The sequence below is a fragment of the Aspergillus pseudotamarii genome, assembly GCF_009193445.1.
Source record: "Aspergillus pseudotamarii strain CBS 117625 unplaced genomic scaffold BDV38scaffold_4, whole genome shotgun sequence".
Lineage (NCBI taxonomy): Eukaryota > Fungi > Ascomycota > Eurotiomycetes > Eurotiales > Aspergillaceae > Aspergillus > Aspergillus pseudotamarii.
The window spans coordinates 157,191-179,750 of NW_022475018.1; the positions used below are offsets into that span (position 1 = coordinate 157,191).

The 22,560-nt window shown below is 48.4% G+C and overlaps 2 protein-coding genes across 2 annotated transcripts; one reads left to right on the forward strand and one right to left on the reverse strand.

The window, feature by feature from the left end:
- Positions 1-67: 67 nt before the first annotated feature.
- On the reverse strand, positions 68-14,692 carry sidC (nonribosomal siderophore peptide synthase SidC). Its single transcript, XM_032051182.1, has 2 exons — positions 14,007-14,692; positions 68-13,946 (listed from the first exon to the last, which is right to left on the reverse strand). The coding sequence occupies exons 1-2, from the start codon at positions 14,541-14,543 to the stop codon at positions 201-203; spliced, it is 14,283 nt and encodes a 4,760-aa protein (XP_031918496.1). The 5' UTR covers positions 14,544-14,692; the 3' UTR covers positions 68-200.
- A 2,235-nt stretch (positions 14,693-16,927) lies between these two features.
- sidI (putative long-chain-fatty-acid-CoA ligase) lies at positions 16,928-19,014 on the forward strand (the record flags this gene model as incomplete). The annotated part of the gene is made up of 5 exons (XM_032056642.1): positions 16,928-17,333; positions 17,396-17,693; positions 17,792-18,171; positions 18,257-18,586; positions 18,671-19,014. 5 exons carry the CDS (start codon positions 16,928-16,930, stop codon positions 19,012-19,014), a joined length of 1,758 nt encoding a protein of 585 aa, XP_031918497.1.
- Between the last annotated feature and the right edge of the window lie 3,546 nt (positions 19,015-22,560).

A 22,560-nucleotide genomic window follows, 5' to 3' on the forward strand; every position in this document is an offset into this window, starting at 1 on the left:
ACAAAAACCAAAATTCAAAAATGCCCATGTAACAAAAAATGTCTATAATGTACCCCCAAAACTGCAAAAATTATCAGAAAGAGGAATCCTGCCTCATTGACTGTTTTCTTTTTCTTTTTTCCTTTTTCGTTTTTTCCTTTTTATTTATTTATTCATTTTTTTGTCTCTCAGTTATATTGATGTTGCTTTGCTGCCTTGTATCACTGCAAGGACGCAACGATTCCTTCAATCTCAGCCCCGATATCAGACACAAGTTTATTGACTTCTACCTCGGAAAGAGCACCACCTTCGACACGAACACCAAATCCGATGGTATCAGTCTTCGGGTCAGGACCGATATCAATGTAGACGTTCTCATCTGGCAGAAGAGAAGTATCCAACGCAGACACGGAGGTTGACTCCAGACCAGACAGAGGCTCATCGGGAATGAAGTCCGTGGGAACACCAATACGAAGGGGCAAGAAAATCTCGGCATTGTCATTGAGTTCTACATCTGGTGTGGCATCATTGGCTGATGGAATGGAACTCTGCATCCAGAGGAGGTTGACCCAGGTGTTGAACAACGGTGATCCAGATTTTTCGGCACCAACCCAGCGGAGGACGTCCTGCAGTGAGCTTTGCTCGAACGAGACGCGCTCTGCGAGGGAGGATTGAACCGCGCGGGCTTTGTCCAGAAGGTTGAGCTCTGGCTCGTCAGAGATGACGTCGGAGATGCTGAATGGGTTGACGTTCAGACAAGGCCCGGAGAGCTTTTCAATGTTGGGGAACGAGGCGGAGCGACCGGTTTGGTATAAGCCCATGGTTGGACTTGTTGATCCCGTTGCGCGTGCGAGGGTGCGGGCAACAGCCAGAAGGACCACGGCTTGGAGGCTCAGGCCGACAGAGCGGCATGTGTTTTCTAGTTGGGCTACGCTCTTGACCTTTTCCCAAGCTCCGACGAATAGTTGATCTGGGACTTGGCCGGCTTCCTGCTTGGAGTTGATGACGGTGCGCATACCTGAGCCGAGGGCTGAGGTCCAGTATGTTTTCTCGTCAACCTCTTGAAGAGAGCGGACTGAGTAATCGACAAAGGAAGGGAAATCAGGGTTCGAGTCCAAGGGCTGACCGCGGTAGAGTTTTCCAAGCTCTGAAACGAACAGTGGCATTGTCCATGCATCGTATGCAGCGTGGTTGACTAGGACAAGGATTCCGTCTCTGTCGCTAGCCTTCAAAAGGCGTAGTCTTACAGGAGGAACAAAGAGCGAAGAAGGCGCTAAAGCTTCCACCTTTGCCTGTGCCTTTGCAAGCTCTGTTATGGAATCGGAGGACTCAATGACCTTGAAAGTTTCGCCGTCACGCACCGCCTGCTTCATGACGACCTGGACGGCTTCAGATGAGGAAATAGCTGCGAAGCAAGTCCGTAGCACTGGATGCCTTTGGCGAAGTTGATACCATGCTTCTTCAAGCATCTCGGCATTGATACGTTCCGCAGTGAAGTATGGCCAGGCCGGTTCAAACAGTTTCCGTCCAGACTTCAACCAGCTCACGAGGTGATAGTGCTGACCGCCGAGACATGGAAGAATTGTTTCAATCGACTCCTTATCCAGCTTCAGCTGTCGCAGAACCATTTTCTCAACTTGATCGTAGTCCTTGATAAGGGCGCCTTGAGGCTCGACTGCCTGTTCTGCTATAGGCCGGATACGTTGACTGATTCCACGTAGAGTGTTGCCTTGGAGAATATCGGCTACACCCGTCTTCAGCCCCTTCGATCGACAGATGGAAGCAATACGAATTGCCGTCAAGGAGTCCAACCCAATACTGAAGATGCTAGTACTGGGGTTAATACTGTCGGCTGGCACACCAGACACATCTGCTAGTACCGATTTAACGATGGCTTCGTGCGGAGGCGCATCCGTGTCGACAGGCAGGTTTTCTTCAGGTGTTTCCAGTAATAATCTGAGCGGTAGCTCTCCGAGATGCTCAGGTACGATTGTGACGCATCTCGTTGGGTGCTGGATAATATCTTTGAAGGCGGCTGTGAAATCATTGATGAAGCTATCGAGAGCCATTTGGGACATATATTGCCCGTTGCAGTTGGCGCTGACTGCAATTCTGTCTTGGCCATGGTCAACTTCCACGTTCAGCTTATACTCGGCTTGAGCAGCATAGTCATCTGTTTCGTACGGCTTCCAAATCTCTTGCTCCTCAAGGATGCTACCTGCAAAGTCTGCGCTCTTCTGGAAGACGAAGAGCGTATCGAAGAGAGAAGTAGCTTTCAGCGCATCAGCCTTTCTCAACGAGTTTTGTACAACTCTCAGAGGCGCGTGCTGATATTCTTGTGCTTCAGTAGTGAGTTGTTGCAGCCGCAATGCCATAGCCCTATTGCTCAGGAATTTCGGCTCAAAGGTTACTCTTTGAGCTACAGTGTTGAACAGCGGTCCAAAAGTACGTTCGGTTCCTGGCACTGACCGACCTGCAAGAACTTGTCCAAATGCAATATCGCGCTTTCCAACAAGACGTGCGAGGGCCTTGGCGTATGCTAGGATAGCCACGCTTTGTACAGTGACTTCCATCTTTTTGCAAGCGTCAATTATTAGCGGCAAGTTAAGATCAACATGATTTTCTGAGAGGAACATGCGATCCAAAGATTCAGGGGACTGCAGCTGAGGGAGCTCCACCGCTTCATACCCGGACAGCTTACGGGCCCAAAAGTCGCAGGCCTCACCTTGTCCGTTCGTTACATATTTGACTGTTTCTGAGAATTGGGGTCTCTCTGACGGAGCCTCACCATTGTACGTAATGGCGAGGTCCTCAAAGAAAAATGGCAAGGAAGCACCATCGTATAGAGAATGGTGCATGACAATGATCAAAAGCATTCCCTCAGGCTGGTTGACCAAAACAGAGCGGATTGGCGGAACCTCAAAAGAAGACTCCTCCTCAAAGGAGAAGAGTGCATTGACCTTGGCGAGGACGTCACAGCCAGATGGCAAACTCAGCTCTTGCCATTCAAGAGGGGGATGTGCGTGCACAGCACCGATCCAGGAAGAGCCAAGCTCCCCTATCAGATGGAATGAAGTACGCAGGATATCATTTCTCTTGATTATTTTTTGGACCGCATCACGCAATCTACCAATATCCACGGAGTTGTTAAGGCGGATAGGATGAGGATTAACGTAAACCTGCCTGGAAGAGGCTAGGGTTTGTGTGATCATGCCAGCCTGTAGAGGTGTACATTCAAACATAGCCTCGACGGAATCATTATAACTTAGGAGACGGACATGCTTCTGATAGACATCGAGAGGAATATTCGCTGTCTCGCTGACATGTTCTCCGTTGGTTGTGGGCTGAGGAAGAGAAGATTGCTCGACGTGTTTAGCTAACGCACCTACGCATGAGAAGCGCATGACGTCAGATGAAGAAGCATTAAGGCCTGATTCACGTAGCTTGCGTGCGAATTGGATGGCTGTAACAGAGTCAATCCCCAAACTCAAGAATGAAGCTCCCTTGGTGACATCTGCCAGACTCAAGCCACAGAAAGAAGCAATGAGCCCTCGAATCTCAGTTTCTGTATTGGACCATGTGGTCTCATCCCATTGGATAGCAGATGAACGTGAGCCAGAATCTTCCATTCGGAGAAGGTTGAAACTATCCAAAGAGACGCTTTCGCCTGATGCCACACTTGCGAGTACAGCATCCATCTTTTCGAGGAACTCCTCTCCATTATACAGAGAGCCGAATGCCGGGGAAAAGAGGCAATTTAGATTGATCGTGTCAGTAGCATGGTTTGCCTCGACTTCAACTGCAAGTGGATATTCAGCAGGCATGTGGCTGTCAAGCTCCTTCCAGAGACTGTATCTTTCTGGCTCAGTGGCCCTGATGTAGGAGAAGAGGCAGTCAAAGAGAGGGGTTTCGGAGTTTATCCAGCGCTGTATGTGTCTCAAGGAAGTATGCTGGTAATCAAGCGACCTAACAGTCGATCTTTGGACAGCTTCAATTACATCTGTAACTGTATCCAACCCGTTCGTGTCAAGACGACTGGGAATTGTAGTAATGCAGGGAAGAAGGACTGAATCTGCTCCTGGCACAGATACAGCGCGACCAGAGAGCACAAGTCCGTACGTTATATCCGAGGCGCCTACTGTATCGGCCAACAGAAGTGCAAATATCGCCTGTATCAAGGAGGGGACCGTTGTTTGGAGACTAGCTGATCGGCGCTCCAAGGCTGACAGTTTGTTACCAAGTTCTTTGTGCGCAGAAGTTGGAAGTTCCATGACACTAGGATCTTCGCGGAAGACTGTTGGGTGGCAACCGGCCAGATACTCAGTCCAGTGTTTCTTTGCCTTTTCTAAGTCTTGACCATAAATATGCTCAATGAACGCGCACGGTAAGCCTCTCTCTGGAACTGGGTGCTCTGCATATTGAGCAGTAACATCATCCATCAACATTGACAAAGACTCCCCATCATAGAGAGCATGGTGGAGGGAGATGAAGAGAGCGAGCGGCTCCTTGGTTTCAGAGCGCTTTGCAATATGGAATCGTACAGGAGGTGTACTGGAGATGTTTGAAATGATGTCTCGAGTGACTTCCTCCTGTTGCAATTTGGACCTCTCGATCGATTCCTCGAGGTTGTCATATTCTCCTTCGGTCCAGCGAAGCTGATTTGAGTCAGGAGAGAAGACTACCTGGACCATTTCCCTATCCAACGGAGCAAAAGCAGTTCTCAAGATCTCATTATCATTGACCACTGTTTGCCACGCTGACTTCAACTGAGCAATATTGACCTTTCCAAGTTGAAGAATAACATGGTTGACATAGAGCTGGCCACCATCGCTATTGATGGAGCGGGCTACTAAGCCCTCTTGAAGGGGCAAACAAGGACGCACAGAAGCAATTTGAGACAGGTCGACTCCAGCAGGGGAGCTTTCTCTGTATTGTGATTCTATGTCAAGAAGCCTCCGGCGTGTATTCGATAACGGATCTTGTTCATTCGACGAGGAGGTATTTCTTGGCAGACGTGCAAGCTGTTCAATAACTGGATTGCTCATGACAAGAGCTACTGTGGCTTGGTATCCGATCTTTCTGAGTTTGATAGAGAGACCTATGGCGCTCAGACTGTCCAGGCCTATCTCAAAGATATTTGTCATTGGACCAATGTTGGAAGGGTCTGTAGATATAACGGTACAGACCTCCTCCGCCACAGCCTCCTCATCAGCGGTTAGAGGTCGACTGACCGCACTGCCATCTTTATTGATCGCATTGTTTCCCTGGAGAACAGTCGCGAGCGGTAAGCTCGTGAATAGAGCATGCAGTTCTTTGAGATTTGCTTTCCCTGACATCGGTGCCTTCGGGATATACGTTATGGGGAGGATAAGCTCAGGAACCATATATGCTGGCAGCTTCTTTTTGAGGGTAACCTGGAGTTCCTTGCCCAAGGTTGCGAAATCAGACTGGACAAAGGTTACGCTCTCATCTGACTGGTGACGACAAGCATCTGACCGTGTGATGAAAGAGATAAGCTGTGCTCTAGCGAGGCCTGGATGTTTGACAACAGTCGTGACAACAGTAATGGGGACGGCCGAGGATGAACGCAGCACTTCAGACACCTCTCCGAGCTCCAACCTTTGCCCCCGGATCTTGGTTTGATCGTCACCACGCCCAAGGTACTCCACCGAATCATCTGGCATCAGGCGACCTATATCACCAGTTCGGTACATTTTCTCGCCATTAGGTCCCGTCACAAATCCAGTGGCATCAGGCCTGTTAAGGTACCCTTTTCCAACAAGATCTCCGCTAAAGACCAGCTCTCCAGTTTGACCTCGGAGAGCATAATTGTCTGTACCGGGGATCATGACATGACAGGCACAGGCAGTCAACGGTGGTCCAATGTTCCGCATGTTTGTCTGCTTCCGAACGTGAGCGAAAGTACAACCAATTGTCACCTCGGTCGGACCATATGCATTTACAAGCGCAATGTGCGAATCGGCCCAAGTATCCAATACTTTCTTGGATATTTTCTCGCCGCCGACGGTCATGTGTTGTAGCTTGGGACAGTCCCCTGGCTGTGTATCTGATTGATCCACCATCGACGGCACGAAGCTTGCATGCGTGATCTCCCATTTTGAAAGTGTTGTCTTTATGTCATTCAAGATCATAGCTCTAGGCGCAGTCGCCGTTGTCATTCCTTGGCGCCAAGGGAAGAACATTTCCAGAAGATGAGGATCAAAGGCTCTACTGGCTTGTGCGAGATACTTGCCAGTGCCGCCCAGAGTCAATGTACCAGGAGCTGCTTTGATGCAGAACTCTCTGAATGACTCGATAAACGATGAAAGATTGCCCCTTGTGACCATGACACCTTTGGGCTTACCAGTCGAACCGGATGTAAAAAGAAGATAGGCGACATCGTCTGGATGAGACTGGTAATCCCGGTCCTCAGCCGGCATTGTTTCCACCAGTTCTTGGAAACCAGAGTCATCGACGCAAATGACACGACATCCTTCAGGTACTCGGGAGAATGACTGCGAGAATTGAGTCTCGGTGAAGACAATGGGGCAATCAGCATCCTCGGTCAAGAATGCTTTCCGTTCATCTGGAAGGCCTTCATCTATCGGAAGATAGCCATTTCCAGACTTGAAAATACCAACGATTATTGGGTATGAAGGAAGGTTTCGTCCGCAGCAAACGCCGATCATTCTGTTCTTGTGCCCTTGGGAGGCAATGTAGGCTGCCACACGGTTCGCCTTTGAGTTGAGCGTCTCGTAGGTCCACGCTTCCTTCACAATTCCCTCTGGAGTTATGTCACTTGCGACTTCAACAGCTGTCCACTCCGGATGCTCGCGGGCATTCTTCTCCAACCAATATGTTGGGCTAGTGTGGACTGAATCCCGAACAGACTCAGGAACAGGTCTATTGGAGATAGATTTCAAGGATGTTGGAAGGTGGTGCACAAGGTCTGCTAATTGTTTGTCGGGAAACGCCAACATAGCAGTGACCAAACCGTCGACCTGACGAACAAAAAGCGACAGCTGCTCTCGGCTCATCACGCGGCTATCCGAAGACGCTTCCAAGACAAGAGCACCGTCTACATGTTGAAAGACATTGAAAGCCATTGGATGTTCCACGTGCAAACCAATTTGGTCTTGAAGCTCCTGCCAGATTTGAGATTGGGCAGTACCCTTGGATTCACTTGCCACATGGAAGTTGAAAACAGCTGGGTATAATGCCTCTCCTCTGGGCCGGTTCAGCATCCTTCGCACGTGACGGGCGTGAATATGACGATGCTTCCAAGACTGTACGGAGATCCGGTGTTGCTCTGCGAGAAATTCACGCGCGCTTCCCTGTGGGTGGAAAGGTATGGGAACAACGGAGATCAATGGGCCAATTCCATCTTCAAGATCTGGGTGCAACACACGGTCGGAGAGAGTTTCAGCGAAAACAGTTGCTGGGATCCCGAGATAGCAAAGTGAGACATAGCCCCATGCTGCTCGTACGATTGAGGCAATAGATGACACTCCGAGCTGTCCTGCAGCCGATTGAAGGGCCGCAACCTTTTCCGTCAATGGAACTTCCTCTGCAATGAGCTTGAACTCTTGTTCAACACCAGGCTCTACCTTTTTGCCAGTGAGGTCAGGCCATACTGGGGTGTCCAGCTCTGAAAACCTCTCTAACTCGGACTGCCAAAAGTTGTGGGTCTCTGCGCTCTTCACTTCATTCGGAAGAACGATGGAAAGCGCATTGCTAAGCTGATGCCTCGAGGGTGGCTTGTACATGTAAGCAGATTGCACATCATCCATAATTAAACTGAGCGAAGGGCCATCGTGGATGGAATGGTGTATCGTAAGAACCATGAGTCTTTCATTACCCTTGTCGAAAACAGTAACAGCCCACGGTGGGTAGCTGAAATAATTGCTTTGATGCTTTGTCATAATCGTCTTAATTCGATGGTCACGCAGCGCCACCCAGTCATCTTCAGTACACTTGTGTTCTTCCCAATCCAAGGACGGCAACTTATAGATTAGCTGCAGGATAGAAAAGTCGAAATTATCATGACAAGTGCTAGCCACCTCAGCCACGGGAATAAAACCTGTTCTTAGTGCCTCCGTCCTTTGGCAAACTGCAAGCCAAGCCTGCTTTAGTCTGTCAAGCGACACTGAGGGGTCAAGCGAGAAGAAATGATTACTCCAGTACATGTCATATGTGCCCATTGTCTCACTGAGCAAGCTTTCCTGAATTGTAGTAGCGCGTACCGTGAAGAACTCTTCTTGTATCCTTTTAGCGGCCAAGACATGCCATGTCACGTTAAACCTCTCCAGGTCAAATGTATCCGACGCGGCATTGGCAGTTTTGGTAGAGGAAGAGGCTAACTTCACCAAATCTTGTACGGTGACACAGTTCAGTACTTCGACAACAGACAGTTGGTAGCCAGCTTCTCTGAGCCTGGACGCAAGGCGGATGGCGCGAATTGAATCGACACCTAGACTTCCAAGTCTACTGACTTTGGTAATAATTGAGGACGAGATGTTGGCCAGTGATGCGATCATATCGATTATCTTTGAAGCTGCAGCGGCGTCTGCTTCATTTTCTGGCTGTTTGGCGGAATCCACATTTTCAGGGTTTAGTTGGCCATCCCAACTGTCGATGTCAATAGCTTCATATGCAGCTTGCAGAGCCCGACGGTCAGTCTTGGCGGATGGCGTTCTTGGAATGTTTTTCACAACCAAGTACACAGACGGGATCATATGATCAGGAAGAACTGAGTGGGCTTTATCACTGGCAGAACGAGCTATCTCAAGTGCCGTACTATTGAGTATCAACAACTGGTCATCTTCGGCAGATGCAGCCGCAGGCGCAGAAAGGAAGGCAACCACCACCTTGGTGGGTCTGTCGGAACGACTGAGGATGAGCGTCTCAATATTCTCAACAGAAGGATGACAGCCGTCAAGGGAGAAACTGATTTCACTGAGCTCAACTCTAATACCACCGAGCTTGACCAGGTCATCGACACGGTTGAGATACTCAAGAGAGCCATCGGCAAGCATGCGCACCAAGTCACCGGTGTAATACAGTATCTGCGAGGCTTCCTCATTCCAAACGTACTTCGCTTTGGTGACATCCTCTTGGTTCAAATAGCCAGGGGAAAGCTGGGGCCCACCCAATGCTAACTCACCAACTGCGTTCTTCATTACCATTCGCTGATTCTTTGTCACGAAAACAGACACAGTATCCATGGGCCAGCCAATGTTTGCGCTTTTGATGTTCTTGTGCTCATTGCCGAACTCCCTGATTGTGGACACAATGGTTACTTCGGCAGGACCGTACGTGTTGAAGGCGCGCATATCAGTGCCCCAGTCATCAGCGACCGGCTGGGTCAGCTTCTCGCCGATCATGGTAATTACCTCAAGCGTTTCACAGCTCTTCCTAGGAACACCTGCTGAAAACGCCGGAGTGAGATGCGCATGAGTAGCCTTGGTGATGTTCGCGAGTTTGGAGAACGAGCCCAACATTATCTCTCTCGTAGCGGAGATGAGAACTCCTCCTAGGCTCCAGGTATAGAAGATATCTTGGATTGACACATCGAAGGTATACTGTGAGAACTGCATGCAGCGAACGACACCACCCTGTACATCAGTGGGAATATCCTTGGCGAGAGATTTCATACAAGAGACAGCGGCAGAATGTCTGATAGGAACACCCTTGGGTGCACCTGTTGTGCCACTGGTCCAGATGAGATACGCCATATCATCGGGGCTTGTCCTTTGTCTAGTACTGGGTCTTCCCACGCCGTTCCACTCGAAAGAATTTGCAGTGAATCGGCTGACATCGATAATATCGACCCCAGCTGGAATGGAGCCTTCGGGTTGATCACCATCAGTACTAGACACGAGAAGAACCTTGGCGCCTGTCCGAGCAATCAAGTCATGGCGACGCTGAGCAGGAGAAAGGGTGTCAATCGGACACCAGGCACCACCTGCTTTTAGAATTCCCAGAATCGCCACATACAAGGCTGGGCTTTTCTCAATACATATGGGAACAGGAGTATCTATTAGCGAACCGGTCACTTGAAGCAGACTCTCAGCAAGGTCATCGGCTATGGCGTTGAGCTCTCCATAGGTCCACGATACATTACGGGGGTTGCTGTCGTCATCCAAATCGCCCTTGAATATTAATGCTGTATCCTCTGGGTGCGACTCTGCATGTTCTTCAAATCGAGTGTGGATTAGTGCGCCCTCTGACACCTCTGGAACAACATTTGATGTTGGATTGAAAGTTGACTTCAGCTCGGCCTGGGTCTGGGATGGAGCATCGAGAAAGTTTCCTTCTGGCGTTTCAAGTATGAATGCCACGATGTCAGCCATTTGTCTCAGCATGACCTCAGCCGATTCAGAGTCAAGCAGAGCATGATTGAAACTGGCACGGAAGGTCAAAGATGAATTGGCTCCAGGCCAAACTTCAATCATTACTGCAAAGTCATTCCCCATTGGTGGGTGGTCTATTGAACTCCAGAGTCCACTGGTACTCGATCCAGCACTGAAGTCCTGATATGCCAGGAGAGTGTCATATGGCAACCGACCATCTCCTGTGACCAGGGACCCCAAGCGCGGTTGTAGGTGAGATAAAGTTTTGGCATTGAAGGATGACAGGTAGCGGGCAACGGATCTATTTGTCCGAGTACCAGTGGCATCCTGTGGGATTAGGTTCATAGCGAGTCGTACGGGGACTGTGGTAAATGTTGGGCCGATACATATTTCGGAGTCGGGATCCAATCGCCCAGACACTACGCTGCCCATCACAACATCTTGGTCCGGGGTTCCAGTGTAGGCCAAGAGTACAGAGCCCCAAGCTGCCTGCAGTACTGAGAGTGGGGTCGCGCCGATAGTTTTAGACTGCTTTTTCAACCTGTCGTAGCTGATGTGTGCGGTGATTTCCACGCAATCAGCCGCTTTCACTGAAGGAGCCCGATAAGGCGTGACAGAAGGAAAGGAAATCGGCGAGTAGTACTCTAAGTGTTTGTTCCAGAAGTCAGAAGTTGCTGTATGGTCAGCGCCAAAGTGATGTTGTACAATATGTTCCAATGATGTTCTGTTAGCCATGACCTTGTTACCGTAAACCAAAGACACGTCCTCAAGAAGTAGTTGCAATGAGCCACCATCAAAGATTCCGTGAAACATGCTCAAGATTATGAGTGTCTTTTGAGGGGTTGTGATTAGCGACAACTTCCATGGAGGCGAGCTCAAGCCAATTGTCTCCTCTGCGGCTCGTAGAGCTTGACTTAGAGTTTCCTTCTCTGAATTGCCTTCAGAGGCGTTGTACACATTCCACTTTGGCTGTGGAACTGCATCAGTAGCTAGGATACATTGTGCGAATGGGGCCATGTCGTCGTCGAGCCAGCAGAAGACAGTCCGGAAGGAGTCATAATTCGCGGTAACGATGTCCCACGCGTTCCGTACACGGTCAAGGTCGACTGTAGCCTCAAGGGGAAGGACGGAGTGATAGATGTATGAGCGAGTATGGAATGACTTATCCGCCGAGCTGCGCAGAAAACTGGTCAACATACCAGATTGAGTGGCCGTTGTTGGTAAGACTTTCTGGATCTGGTCTGGGTTTAGATTGAGCCTCTCCGCACATACAGAGTGATTTCTGCTACTGAACGATGCAAGCCTTTGGCCTAACTGCTCAGCGGAGTTCTTGGCTAGAAAAGCGCCGTTCGAGTCAACACTGTCCGACGTTGAGTGAAGTTTCGCAATGATTGACACCAGCCCCTTGGGTGTTTCAGCTCGCAGCACATCCCCTACAGACAAGCCTTCAATGGAATTGTCTCGCAACTTCTGCAGGAGCCGCATCGCACCGAGACTGTCAATACCTAGTGAGTAAAGATCTGCCCCGGGCTTGATTGCGGTGACGTCTTCATCGGATGTTTCTGCAACAAGGCCAACCACAAGTTGTTGTACTTGTTGTGTGTGTTCATCTGAAGTCTCCCAGCTATCTTGCGCATCAACGGACGTTTCAGGCTTCGGTTTCTGGGTAGTGAATAGTTCCACACTACCCTGCTGGAGCTTGGCAGATATGGCTTTGCGGTCGACCTTCCCAGAGCTAGATCTAGGTAGAGAAGCAAAGAATGCGTATGCCGATGGGCACATGTACGATGCTAGATGCAGCTGTGTTGACTGTTGTGCGGTTCGCACAATTTCGTGTTTTTCTACTTTGGTCGCAGTATCGGCTACCAAGCATGCAAAGATCTGTTCGCTGCCCTGCACATTCATGTCCCTCTTTGACACCACGGCCACAACCTCGGTGATACCGCTCACAGTGGAAAGGACAGACTCTATCTCACCAAGTTCCACGCGGCGACCACTGAGCTTTACCTGATCAGAGGTAATACGACCAAGGAACTCGATAACCTGGGAGCCTGTTTCGTCCCAAACAATGCGTGCCATGTCACCAGTGCGGTAGACATAACCGAAGTCGGGACTATGTACGAAGGACTTTGCAGTTTCTTTCGGACGGTTCAAATAGCCTTTGCTGACTTGCGGTCCTCCTAGCGCTAGCTCTCCAGCGAGCCCGGACGGTACCGGCTTGGGTACATGCGTATTCGGATCCAAAATAAACATTGCACTTGTGGGCAGCGCTTTACCAATGATTGAACCACGAGTAAAACGGTCGACTGGGGCAAGGAAGGTGCAGTTAATTGCACCTTCGGTGGGACCATATGCATTAACCAACATAGTCGAAGGCCCTGAAGTGTCGTCTTGCCCATTGGTTTCCGATTTGCAAGCAAAATTCTCAATGACTGTTCGATTCAACTTTTCACCCATGGTCCAGAGAGACTGGAGAGTTGTCAGGCGTGACGGCCGCAGAAGTGCAGCCAAGCTGGGAGTGGCCATCATCACAGTTGCTCTAGCTTCATTGATGGTCGCTTCCAAGTCTGTCAATGTCAAACTGCGATAAGCAGAACAAAGAGTAGCGCCCCTGCTCAATGTTACAAATATTTCCATGAGCGATGGATCGAATGTGGGAGACGCGAACTGGAACCAACGGAAGTCCCCAATGGAGTCGCCAGGGAGCGGGATAGCTGTAGCATGGGACTCGATGGAGCAGGTAACCGCCAGATGGCTTACCTGAACGCCCTTAGGCTTTCCAGTTGAGCCACTTGTGAACAGAAGATAAGCAGTTTGGCTTTCATTGATATCCAGTTGTTCAAGAGGCTCCGATATAGCTGTTGAGGGGGCCTGGTCCCCTCGCAGCTCTTTCCACTTGGACACTGCCGCGACGTCAACCCATGTATGGGTGGTTATTGCAGAGTCTGTGGCCACCGTACGCCACGGCACAGAGGACGGCTCTGGTGTATTGCCTAGGATAATGGGAGAGCCAATGTCCTGGAGAATCTCCTGGACTCGCTGTGCGGGGGCATCCTGAGGGATCGGTGAAAACGCGCAGCCAGCCTTTAGGACACCGAGATAGGAAATATAAAGTTCAGGGGACGTCGACATATATACAGGGATTATGCGCCCATGGTTGGCCGAGTCATCTTGACTGGACAAAAGAGTTCTGATATGTGTAGCCAAGTTCGAGGCTGCAGTATTAAGAGCGGCGTAAGTTAAAATACTGTGCTCTGCGGGTATTTCCGCAGATGATAAAGAATGTACGAAATCAAGTGCTATGGTATTAGGCTTTCTGAGGGCCCAGCCCTCAAAAGCAGCGTGGAGAAGGGATGGCCTAGAGCTCTCGGCTGCAATGGCCTCATTCGGTTCAGTATTCCGGGATGGGGGTACCATTAGTGGAGGGAAATTAATGATCGAAAGCTCCGGAGGCGATATCTCGAGACTAAGGAATGTAGACGAGTCGGCTAAGTATGAGGCGAGTGTTGTCGACAGTTGGGAGATTGCCATATCCGGAATGAGTTGCGTCGGATAGGTGAAATGGACTTGTAGAACACCGTCATTTGGAGTAGATCTAACATGCAAGCCAAATACCTACAGGCGAGTCAGTTATCTAGGGTAAAAGTATACAAAGTATTCTTGGAGAAGACCGACATTTTCTTGGACGCTAGGTTGTAGCTGGCCATTTTCAGGTCCGACAGTCAATCCTAGGGTCAACGAAAACTGGACTTCATCCTTGTCGTAGTAGCATGCATCTGCTTCGCGCACTTTGCAATGTTCTTGGCTCGTCTGCTGCTCAGCACCATCGGAGCCGAACACGGAGGCGCAAATGACTCCGCACGCTTGTTGTGTGCCTGACACGAAGGGCGAGTGGCGGGATATGAAGAAAGCAACATCCTCGAGTCCGGTGAAGCTAGATATGAAACGCGCGTAGCCCTTGACGATGTCATCGGCGAGGTTCTGAATTTCCGCACTGTAAAATAGCTGGACCGGGAGACTTCTGGCTACCGCCAAGTCGGCGGATCTGTTGACAACGTATGGATCGATCGTGTCCAAGGCTGGAACCTTGGTAACGGGCAGTATTTGATTCATGGATATGGACGAGGTGCTGCTGCTCAAAGAAAGGGTCTTTTCGCAGACTGAGTCCGCGGAGCTTCCGTACCCCTCATCACTCGTGATTTTGCCTGCCATTGCTTCAGTGGTGCGGGGTCAAGTGCGGCTACTCACCGGCGAACTCAGTGAAAACTTGTCTTGCTTCTTCAGCAAGAGTTTACACCTGCGCGTGTACAAATGAAGGGAAAACCACAGCTCGTCAGGAGAGCTTTGAAGGATTATCGCTCAAGATATTCCTGCAACTGCAGCTAAAATGCCACATTCTGCAGCAAATTCAGGAACCAACGTACGGCGTCATCCGTGGGAATCCAAGTGGTCACAAATGCAGCTTATTGGGCAGAACATGACGAAGTGGGGGTTACTCAACGAGCCTGCTGCGGTAATAACAATCGTATTGATTATGATGTGCAGGATTTGCAAAACGGTTTGACACCACACTGCGCGGATGACGCGCCAATCACTTCCCCGATTCTGTTACCGTCGGTCGCAAAGTGGGGGGGCGAATTAGTCACTTTTCTCCGGTCATCGGCCAAGTTATCTGATTAGATCATCTGATTAGATTCATACCGTTTTAGCTAGTATTGTATCAGCCATACTGTATTAGTGACCGTACTAAGAACCGAAAAATACTTTCATCGAATCGTATTCGATCACAATACCTCATTCGGTGACTGCGGTCAGGGTCTTGAGTTGAAGCCTAATCCTGAGCAATATGTGCACTTAGATCTATCGATCATCCTTGAGGATTCTGCATGTGCTACTCTAGGGCTTGCGTTTCCTATAGGCTAGAGTCAGTTATGCAGCAGAAGCTTTTCCTGGGCTATAAATCAGCCGACGCTCCCAGGGGGTGTTGGGCGGTAGCCGACAAGGCTCTGAGATTCTAAACCCTAGTTATCGTATGTGTCTGAATATTCTCAACAGCATGCTGTGACAGGAGTAGTAAATAGATGCTTCACGTAATGATGCAGTTCATTGGTAAGGTATCGGCCTTTATACGTGAAGTAGCCCTACCATACATCAGAGTCTTCAGCACCAACGATTGATTGGTAATGTAGACCCTCACAATTAAAACCTAGGTACTTTTATCACCTGGTGTTGGTGTTCCAAGGTATCCGTCAAGGATGGTTCATGTCCCATATACTTTCCCTCAGGCCCTTTCGAGCTATGCGTTCCAGGATGGCAATTGATAATAATAGCTAACCGGTTCAAAATGGGATGCTTGACCCCGCTAGGGACCACCCCCTCCATAAGACAGAGACATGGCCGATCCCTGCAGATTAGAGTAACTAATGCCGAACCCAAGATGACCCTGGAAGTATCCGATATTGCTTTCTTCGACCAATATAGGCAACAGCGGGTATATCCGTCTTGAAATTCATGGCATCTCCCTACTTCTTTGACTCTCAGTCAATTGTCCCTTGATGCCTCGCTTAGTCTTCGTGACTATTTCTCTCCTTCGTTCGTTTATTTAACTTTCATATTGACGAGGGATGAGAGAAAAGCCGGCAAAGAAGCCAATAACCGAGCGTACTAAGGTCTTGTCCTTCCTTGGCTAACTTGGCAGATTCCTGGACTTTGATGAGACGGAACTATCAAATATATCTGTTCCGATCAATATGCAGACTGTGTATGCCGTCTATGCCGAGACATTTTGGAGGGCTTTGCCAAGCATTACTAACCTGAAGTAGTTTTTTTTTTCTCTTTTTTTGCTCAATAACCAACGGCCACTTTAGCAATATATGTTCATCTAATCTGATAAGACAGTCCCCTCCACCTTGTCTTGCAATCTAGCCACGTTTCACAATGAGTCAGATGCTCAATTTTTTGGAATTCCATGTGAGAAAAATTTAATAATGAAGACTGAGTCATGCATACAGAGTTGTGCTTCGTGAAGGGTTCGGAACCTATAATAGAAATTTCCGAGCTCAGTCCACAGCCGTTATCTGATCTTATCCCCACCGATAAATTGAAAATGTGAGATATGTTGAACCACACGGATTGGCCACAGCCGACTCTCCACTAGTCTGTCGGACTGGTCCGCTTGGTGGCGGAGGCAGGAACGCTAAGGCTGAGACCAGGAATGTTTTTCTTCTTCCAGTTCTCCAAGGCATGTGGTAATACTTTAGGTGACATCCCGGTTTAAAAACGTAAGATCTAGCTCTTGGAACAACGTTGCTGATTGGATTGGGTCCCGGGTGGGTAACCATGAGGAATGGAGCGAGCTATATACTAAGTTAGTACATGCTCCGTTGCTACTTTCAGTACCGAGTGCCGAGAGATGAAAAGAGGCGTTTGATGGAACGCCCAGAAGGATCCAGACAACTAGATCCCGAGGTCAATTGAAGCCTAGAATTCGCGCTTATAACATAGTATTTATGAACCGGCATATTCCCCGACCCAGTTCTTTCGTAGAAACCTTTAGTCTGTGGTCCGGTTCCTTCGACACCAGAAACACCCTCGAGATGGCAGCTACACGGCGTCTGCAACAGACTTTGTCACATATTCAGCCGCCCAGGGTGACTGAACAGCTTTCAATTGTTTACGGCCCTACACAACCTCCCCTGCTAGACATCACTCTCGGAGAGTTACTTGCATTACAGAGCCTTCAATATGGAGAACATGAGTGCCTAGTGTTCCCTTGGACAGGAACACGATGGACATATTCTGACCTGAACGATGAGGCCGACAGATTGGCCCGAGGCCTATTGGCTATGGGTATCCACAAAGGTGATCGTATAGGAATTATGGCTGGCAATTGTGAACAGTACATCTCTGTTTTCTTTGCGGCAGCACGGGCCGGGGCTATTCTAGTGGTGCTTAACAATACTTACACACCGTCGGAGCTCTACTACGCTCTGGAACACACAGGTAGCTGCGCTTTCATCCATTATTATTTAACTTCCATACTGAGAGTTTATCTTGATATCTAGATTGCCGATTGTTGTTTATGACGCCTCACATTGGTCGCCACAATTTAGAGGAGGTCCTGTCAAAGATGGGCCCTCATCCCAAGCGGAAAGGATCATCCGCTGCATTGGAAGAGATCGTCATTTTGCGGGGTGAACACTCTGATTTCCCAACATACAACAGCGTCATCGAAAGAGGATCATCGATTTCTAGAAATGCCTTGCTGGATCGACAAGCACAATTGGGAACCGATGATGTCTGCAACCTACAGTTCACCAGTGGTTCAACCGGAAACCCTAAGGCTGCCATGTTGACCCATCAGTATGTGTGCCCCTCACATATAATGTTCCATGCAGCGTCGATCCCTACATATAGGTAGTCATGATTTGTATGGTACTAATGCTATTGTGTTCTTCCAGCAATCTGGTCAACAACTCCCGCTTTATCGGAGACCGAATGGACCTCACTTCCTTCGATATACTTTGCTGCCCTCCACCCCTGTTCCATTGCTTCGGACTCGTCCTTGGAATGTTAGCTGTTGTCACACATGGAGCAAAGATCGTCTTCCCCAGCGAAACGTTCGACCCGAAAGCAGTTCTCCACGCGATCTCCGATGAAAAATGTACTGCCCTCCACGGTGTCCCGACAATGTTTGAAGCCATCCTGAGCCTCCCCAAACCCCCGAACTTTGACACACGCAATCTACGCACCGGAATCATTGCCGGTGCCCCTGTTCCTCGCCCGTTGATGAAAAGGCTGTTCGAAGAATTGAATATGACACAGTATACTAGCAGCTACGGTGGGTGTTGGAACCATACTACCCCTACATATATATATATATATATATATACGAGTCGAACTAACCTATACGTCTGTATTCATAGGTCTGACGGAAGCCTCACCAACATGTTTCAACGCAGTTACGACAGACACTATCGAAACCCGATTGAGAACAGTGGGCAAGGTGATGCCGCATGCGAAAGCAAAGATCATCGACGCGGAAGGCCACATCGTCCCGGTCGGTCAACGAGGAGAACTATGCATCGCAGGCTACCAATTAACCAAAGGATACTGGAATAACCCCGACAAGACGGCCGAAACGCTTACGATCGACGCCGACGGCACCACGTGGCTGAAGACAGGAGATGAGGCCATATTCGATGCCCAAGGGCGCTGTACGATTACCGGACGGTTCAAAGACATCATCATACGCGGTATGTGAGCTACGTTCCGCAAAACACCCCCCCTACAATACAGTAGCCGTTATGACTGACCAGGTTACGTCTTTTACAAAACAGGCGGAGAAAACATCTACCCGTTAGAAATCGAGGAGCGATTAGCAAGCCACACAGCCATCGAGGTTGCATCGGTGATCGGCATTCCTGACCACAAGTACGGTGAGGTGGTTGGGGCCTTCATCGCTCTGGCTCCGGGTTACGAGGACAAGCGACCATCGGACGAGGAGCTGCGGGTCTGGACACGCGAGAAATTGGGCCGGCATAAGGCTCCGCAGTATGTGTTCGTGTTTGGCGAAGAGGGTGTGGATCGAACAATCCCAATCACGGGTAGTGGAAAAGTTCGGAAGGTGGATTTGCGGAAGACAGCGGCACAGGTTCTGGAGCAGCGTGCGAAAGCGAATTGAATAACGCACTTACGCCGCACTTTTTTGCCCATTGAAATGAATATACAGCTGTACATAGCTAGATGAATACCCTAGGAGCAATTGATTTTTCGTCTATAGACTATAACATATGGCCATATTCAAGAGACTAGACACACCCAACAGCACCACCAATACTGTGATTTCAGATTGGAATTCATCCGTAGCAAAAGCCTGAAACAGGAAACAAAAATAAATCGGAGGAACTAAGGAGGAATTGCCCAATCAAACAATCAGAAGCCCCGCTCGAACCTCCGAGCGTGGCGGTCCATAAATTGACTTTCCAGGATTGAAATTAGGAGGGAAGATCGGGTAAAAAAAAATAAAAATAATAAGGAAGAAAAGGAAAAGGCAAGAAGAGAAAGGAATATTTGCTGATAGTGGGGGTAGGGAGGCGGGGGCATTTTCAATGGGCGTACCAATGATAACAATTTAAGTGCATCAGATTAGACAATCATCTAATCTGATGGAATTGCGCCAAGAAAGTTTCATTAGGGCACCGAGTAGGATATTTTCTTACGCGATACATGACGCTGGACCACCCCCACTTGGGCTTCATTTTCTTCATGCAGGAGAAAATTTAAACTCCGGTCTCGGCTATTTATTTAATCTCTTACATAAGTGTGACAAATGATCGTGCCTTGGATTTTATTCCTCAGAGTCACAATAAAGTCTGGGTATCACGGATCAGATAATTTTTATTGAGCTGTGGAGATCTTAGCTTGTTTGGGTTCGTTTATGGTACGCAGTACAAAGAAGTGGCTTGCGAACAGGGAAACGGGGGGAGAGAGTTAGACAACAAAAAAAAAAAAAAAGGGCCGCCAAGAATATTACGATATGCTCCACTTTGTCCAAGTATTAGAAACAAAAGCCCAGTAAACGATTCAATGCCCTTTACAGAGTACTCAGACCGCAGCAAGCAAAATTACAAGGTAGCCTTACTACAGATATACCGATACATGAGCTCAAGTAATAAATGAAGGACGTATGCACAGAAATGTACCAAGATATCTGGGTAGGCACTCAACATTACAGCTCAAAACGCGGAACGAGACCATGCCACAGCTTATCTGAGACGTTCAACCTGGAGAGATAACTATGAACAAAATTTCCCCCCAGCAGTTCACCTACAAAAGCGCCTAAATTAAAGCCAGACGCATAGTTATAGTCCAATTTCGTGGACTTCAGCTACATGGGCTCTCCAACGACGTACCTTATCTAGAGGTTATACAAGAGCATGCAGTGCACGATGCATAGATACTGATGTTGCTCGGTAACTTATCTCCTATTTTAGCATCTAGGAACGTTAAGGCCAGCCTGGTAATAGTCAAATTATTATAGAGACGGTTTATGGATACGATGCAATGGCTAGATAGCAGAGCTTATACTAAACTGTGATGTAACGCTTGGGCATGGTTGCCCTTAGGGCAATTCTCGGAAGACGGATAGATTGAACGCTTGAATATGAACATTGGGAAATTCAGTAGTTATGTTTTCTAAGCAGGATGTAGCGGATATATGGAAACTCACATAGTCACAGTTTATAACGAAACTTCTGCCTTTGTCAGAGTGTGCTACGGTAAACGACCAACAGATTGGCGAAATTAAGAAGCTAACAGGAGTCATCTCAACAGTACAGGGAAATAAATGTTTTGTTTGCCGATTAACTTGCATCTTCTTTCTAAGTAGCTCCATCCCATTTCTAACAATGCACAGAAGATGTCGAACTCATCTTGCAGTATAAAAGGGCATATATGTTACTACTTTCAACTCCTGCAGTTGGTTCATGATCTCAATCTACATGTAGCAGGTTTCCAGACGTCTGCTAGTTCTTGTAATGCGGCCAAATTCCCTCTTCTCTGCATTTATAAATGGAATTGGATATAGTGCTTCTGTGAGAAGGACCGCGTCGCGGGAACGTTTCTAGAGACAGGGCTCCCTCATCTGCCTGAAGGGAGCGTCACACCTGAAATTATCCGAGTTGACTCTGTCTGGGATAGCTTGGTACCCTTACGCTATTGTGTATGATTGGGAAAGATGCACCTGGGGGCTTTCGAGGTTAGGGAAGACCTCATTTTTACTTGGATAGAAACGGGAGCCCGATGAAGCTTCATTACAGATGAAAAGACTTAGCAGCTCACAGAGACAATTAGAAAGATATATATAGCTCTCTCGACTACCCCAAGGGTCTAGACTCTGAGGACATCGCGATCCCTGCAGGGACATTCAATCTGCATGAACCCTTTTGCTTCCACACTCTCGGAAACGTCGACCGACACACCTGCAATTGTCCGGCACTCCTTCAGTGCTCTAGAGTATGCACCTAGCTCTAGTCTCTATGCATAGTTTGTAAGATGTTGATGATCATTTTCTACAAAAAAGAGAATATTGTATCAAGAAGGTATGCAAAACGATACTATCAAGCAACAACGTATGGTATGTATCGAGTGTATGGTAACATTGGCCAAGGTGATGTATTTCGTGAACGATACAGCTTTCAGTACATCACACTAGTCTTCTTACAGCAGCAGTCCCACCTCGACAAAGAAAATTTCTTTCCAACATATTGAACGGTGTCCCACACACTAGTTTTGCTTGTAGATCGGAATTTGTTGTAAATGGCGCAATCCGTTTGTATCCGGAGCGACACAGAGAGCTTTTTGAGCTTCGACATAGCGAGAAGTGGGTTCTTGTTCTTGGTATACTCCGTACGGTAGGTAGATCAAGAACAAATATTCAACACAACGCAACCTTTTAATTTGGTAGAAGCCGATATCGCCAGGTTTGACCTTGTTTTTCATGTTGATGTTGTTAGTGATCTCGGTTTTCTTGATGGATGGTGGGATATAATTCATGGTCATGGGGGTAGGTTGTTGGTCATCTGAAGGGACTAGTTTGCGTCACGTAATGCAACATACTCATGGAGATAATCCCACGTGCACAGAGATGATCATCCCATCTCACATATGTCGAGCACGGGGTGTGCGAATTACAAGGATGGCGATCGAGGGGGGAGACCATTTCCAACGAATATTAAAGGGCTTTAAGAGCAACCACAGTAGTAATGAATTTTTGAGTATGCATCAACTCTATCTCTGTACATGAACAGCCCATGAGGCAAGGTTCTTGCTAGTCAGCGCATATAGCTCGAAGACAAGGAGAAACTTTCTACTCCTTCGGTTTCAAAACTCGAATTCCTTGGTGCTCCACCATTGTGGCATCGAGGAAGTACACTGGGTAGCGTAGACCCTAGAAGCACGATCCCAAGATTCCCAAGATCAGATAACCTTAGACTTTAGGTGAGACTCTCGGCGGGACAAAGGAATAGAAAAGCTGGTTGCGATGGAGGGTGAATTTCGGATCAGATAACTGTAACTGTGTCTGGAACGGGCGGGTCGTCCACGAACATTGCGGAGCTTCCGTTTCAGTCAAATGCCTCTTTGGCTTGGATATCCTGCGTTTGTTTCTTAAGGGGAAAAAATAATAAAAAATAATCTAACTCCACTCTTCTCACCGAGTTTCTCTTAT

Bases quoted from the DNA above. Each gene is read 5' to 3' on its own strand.
- sidC (XM_032051182.1), bottom strand. From the start codon at position 14,543: ATGGCAGGCAAAATCACGAGTGATGAGGGGTACGGAAGCTCCGCGGAC. The intron at 13,947-14,006 runs GTCGGTCTTCTC...ACTCGCCTGTAG, and splicing joins AACCTAGCGTCCAAGAAAAT to GTATTTGGCTTGCATGTTAG.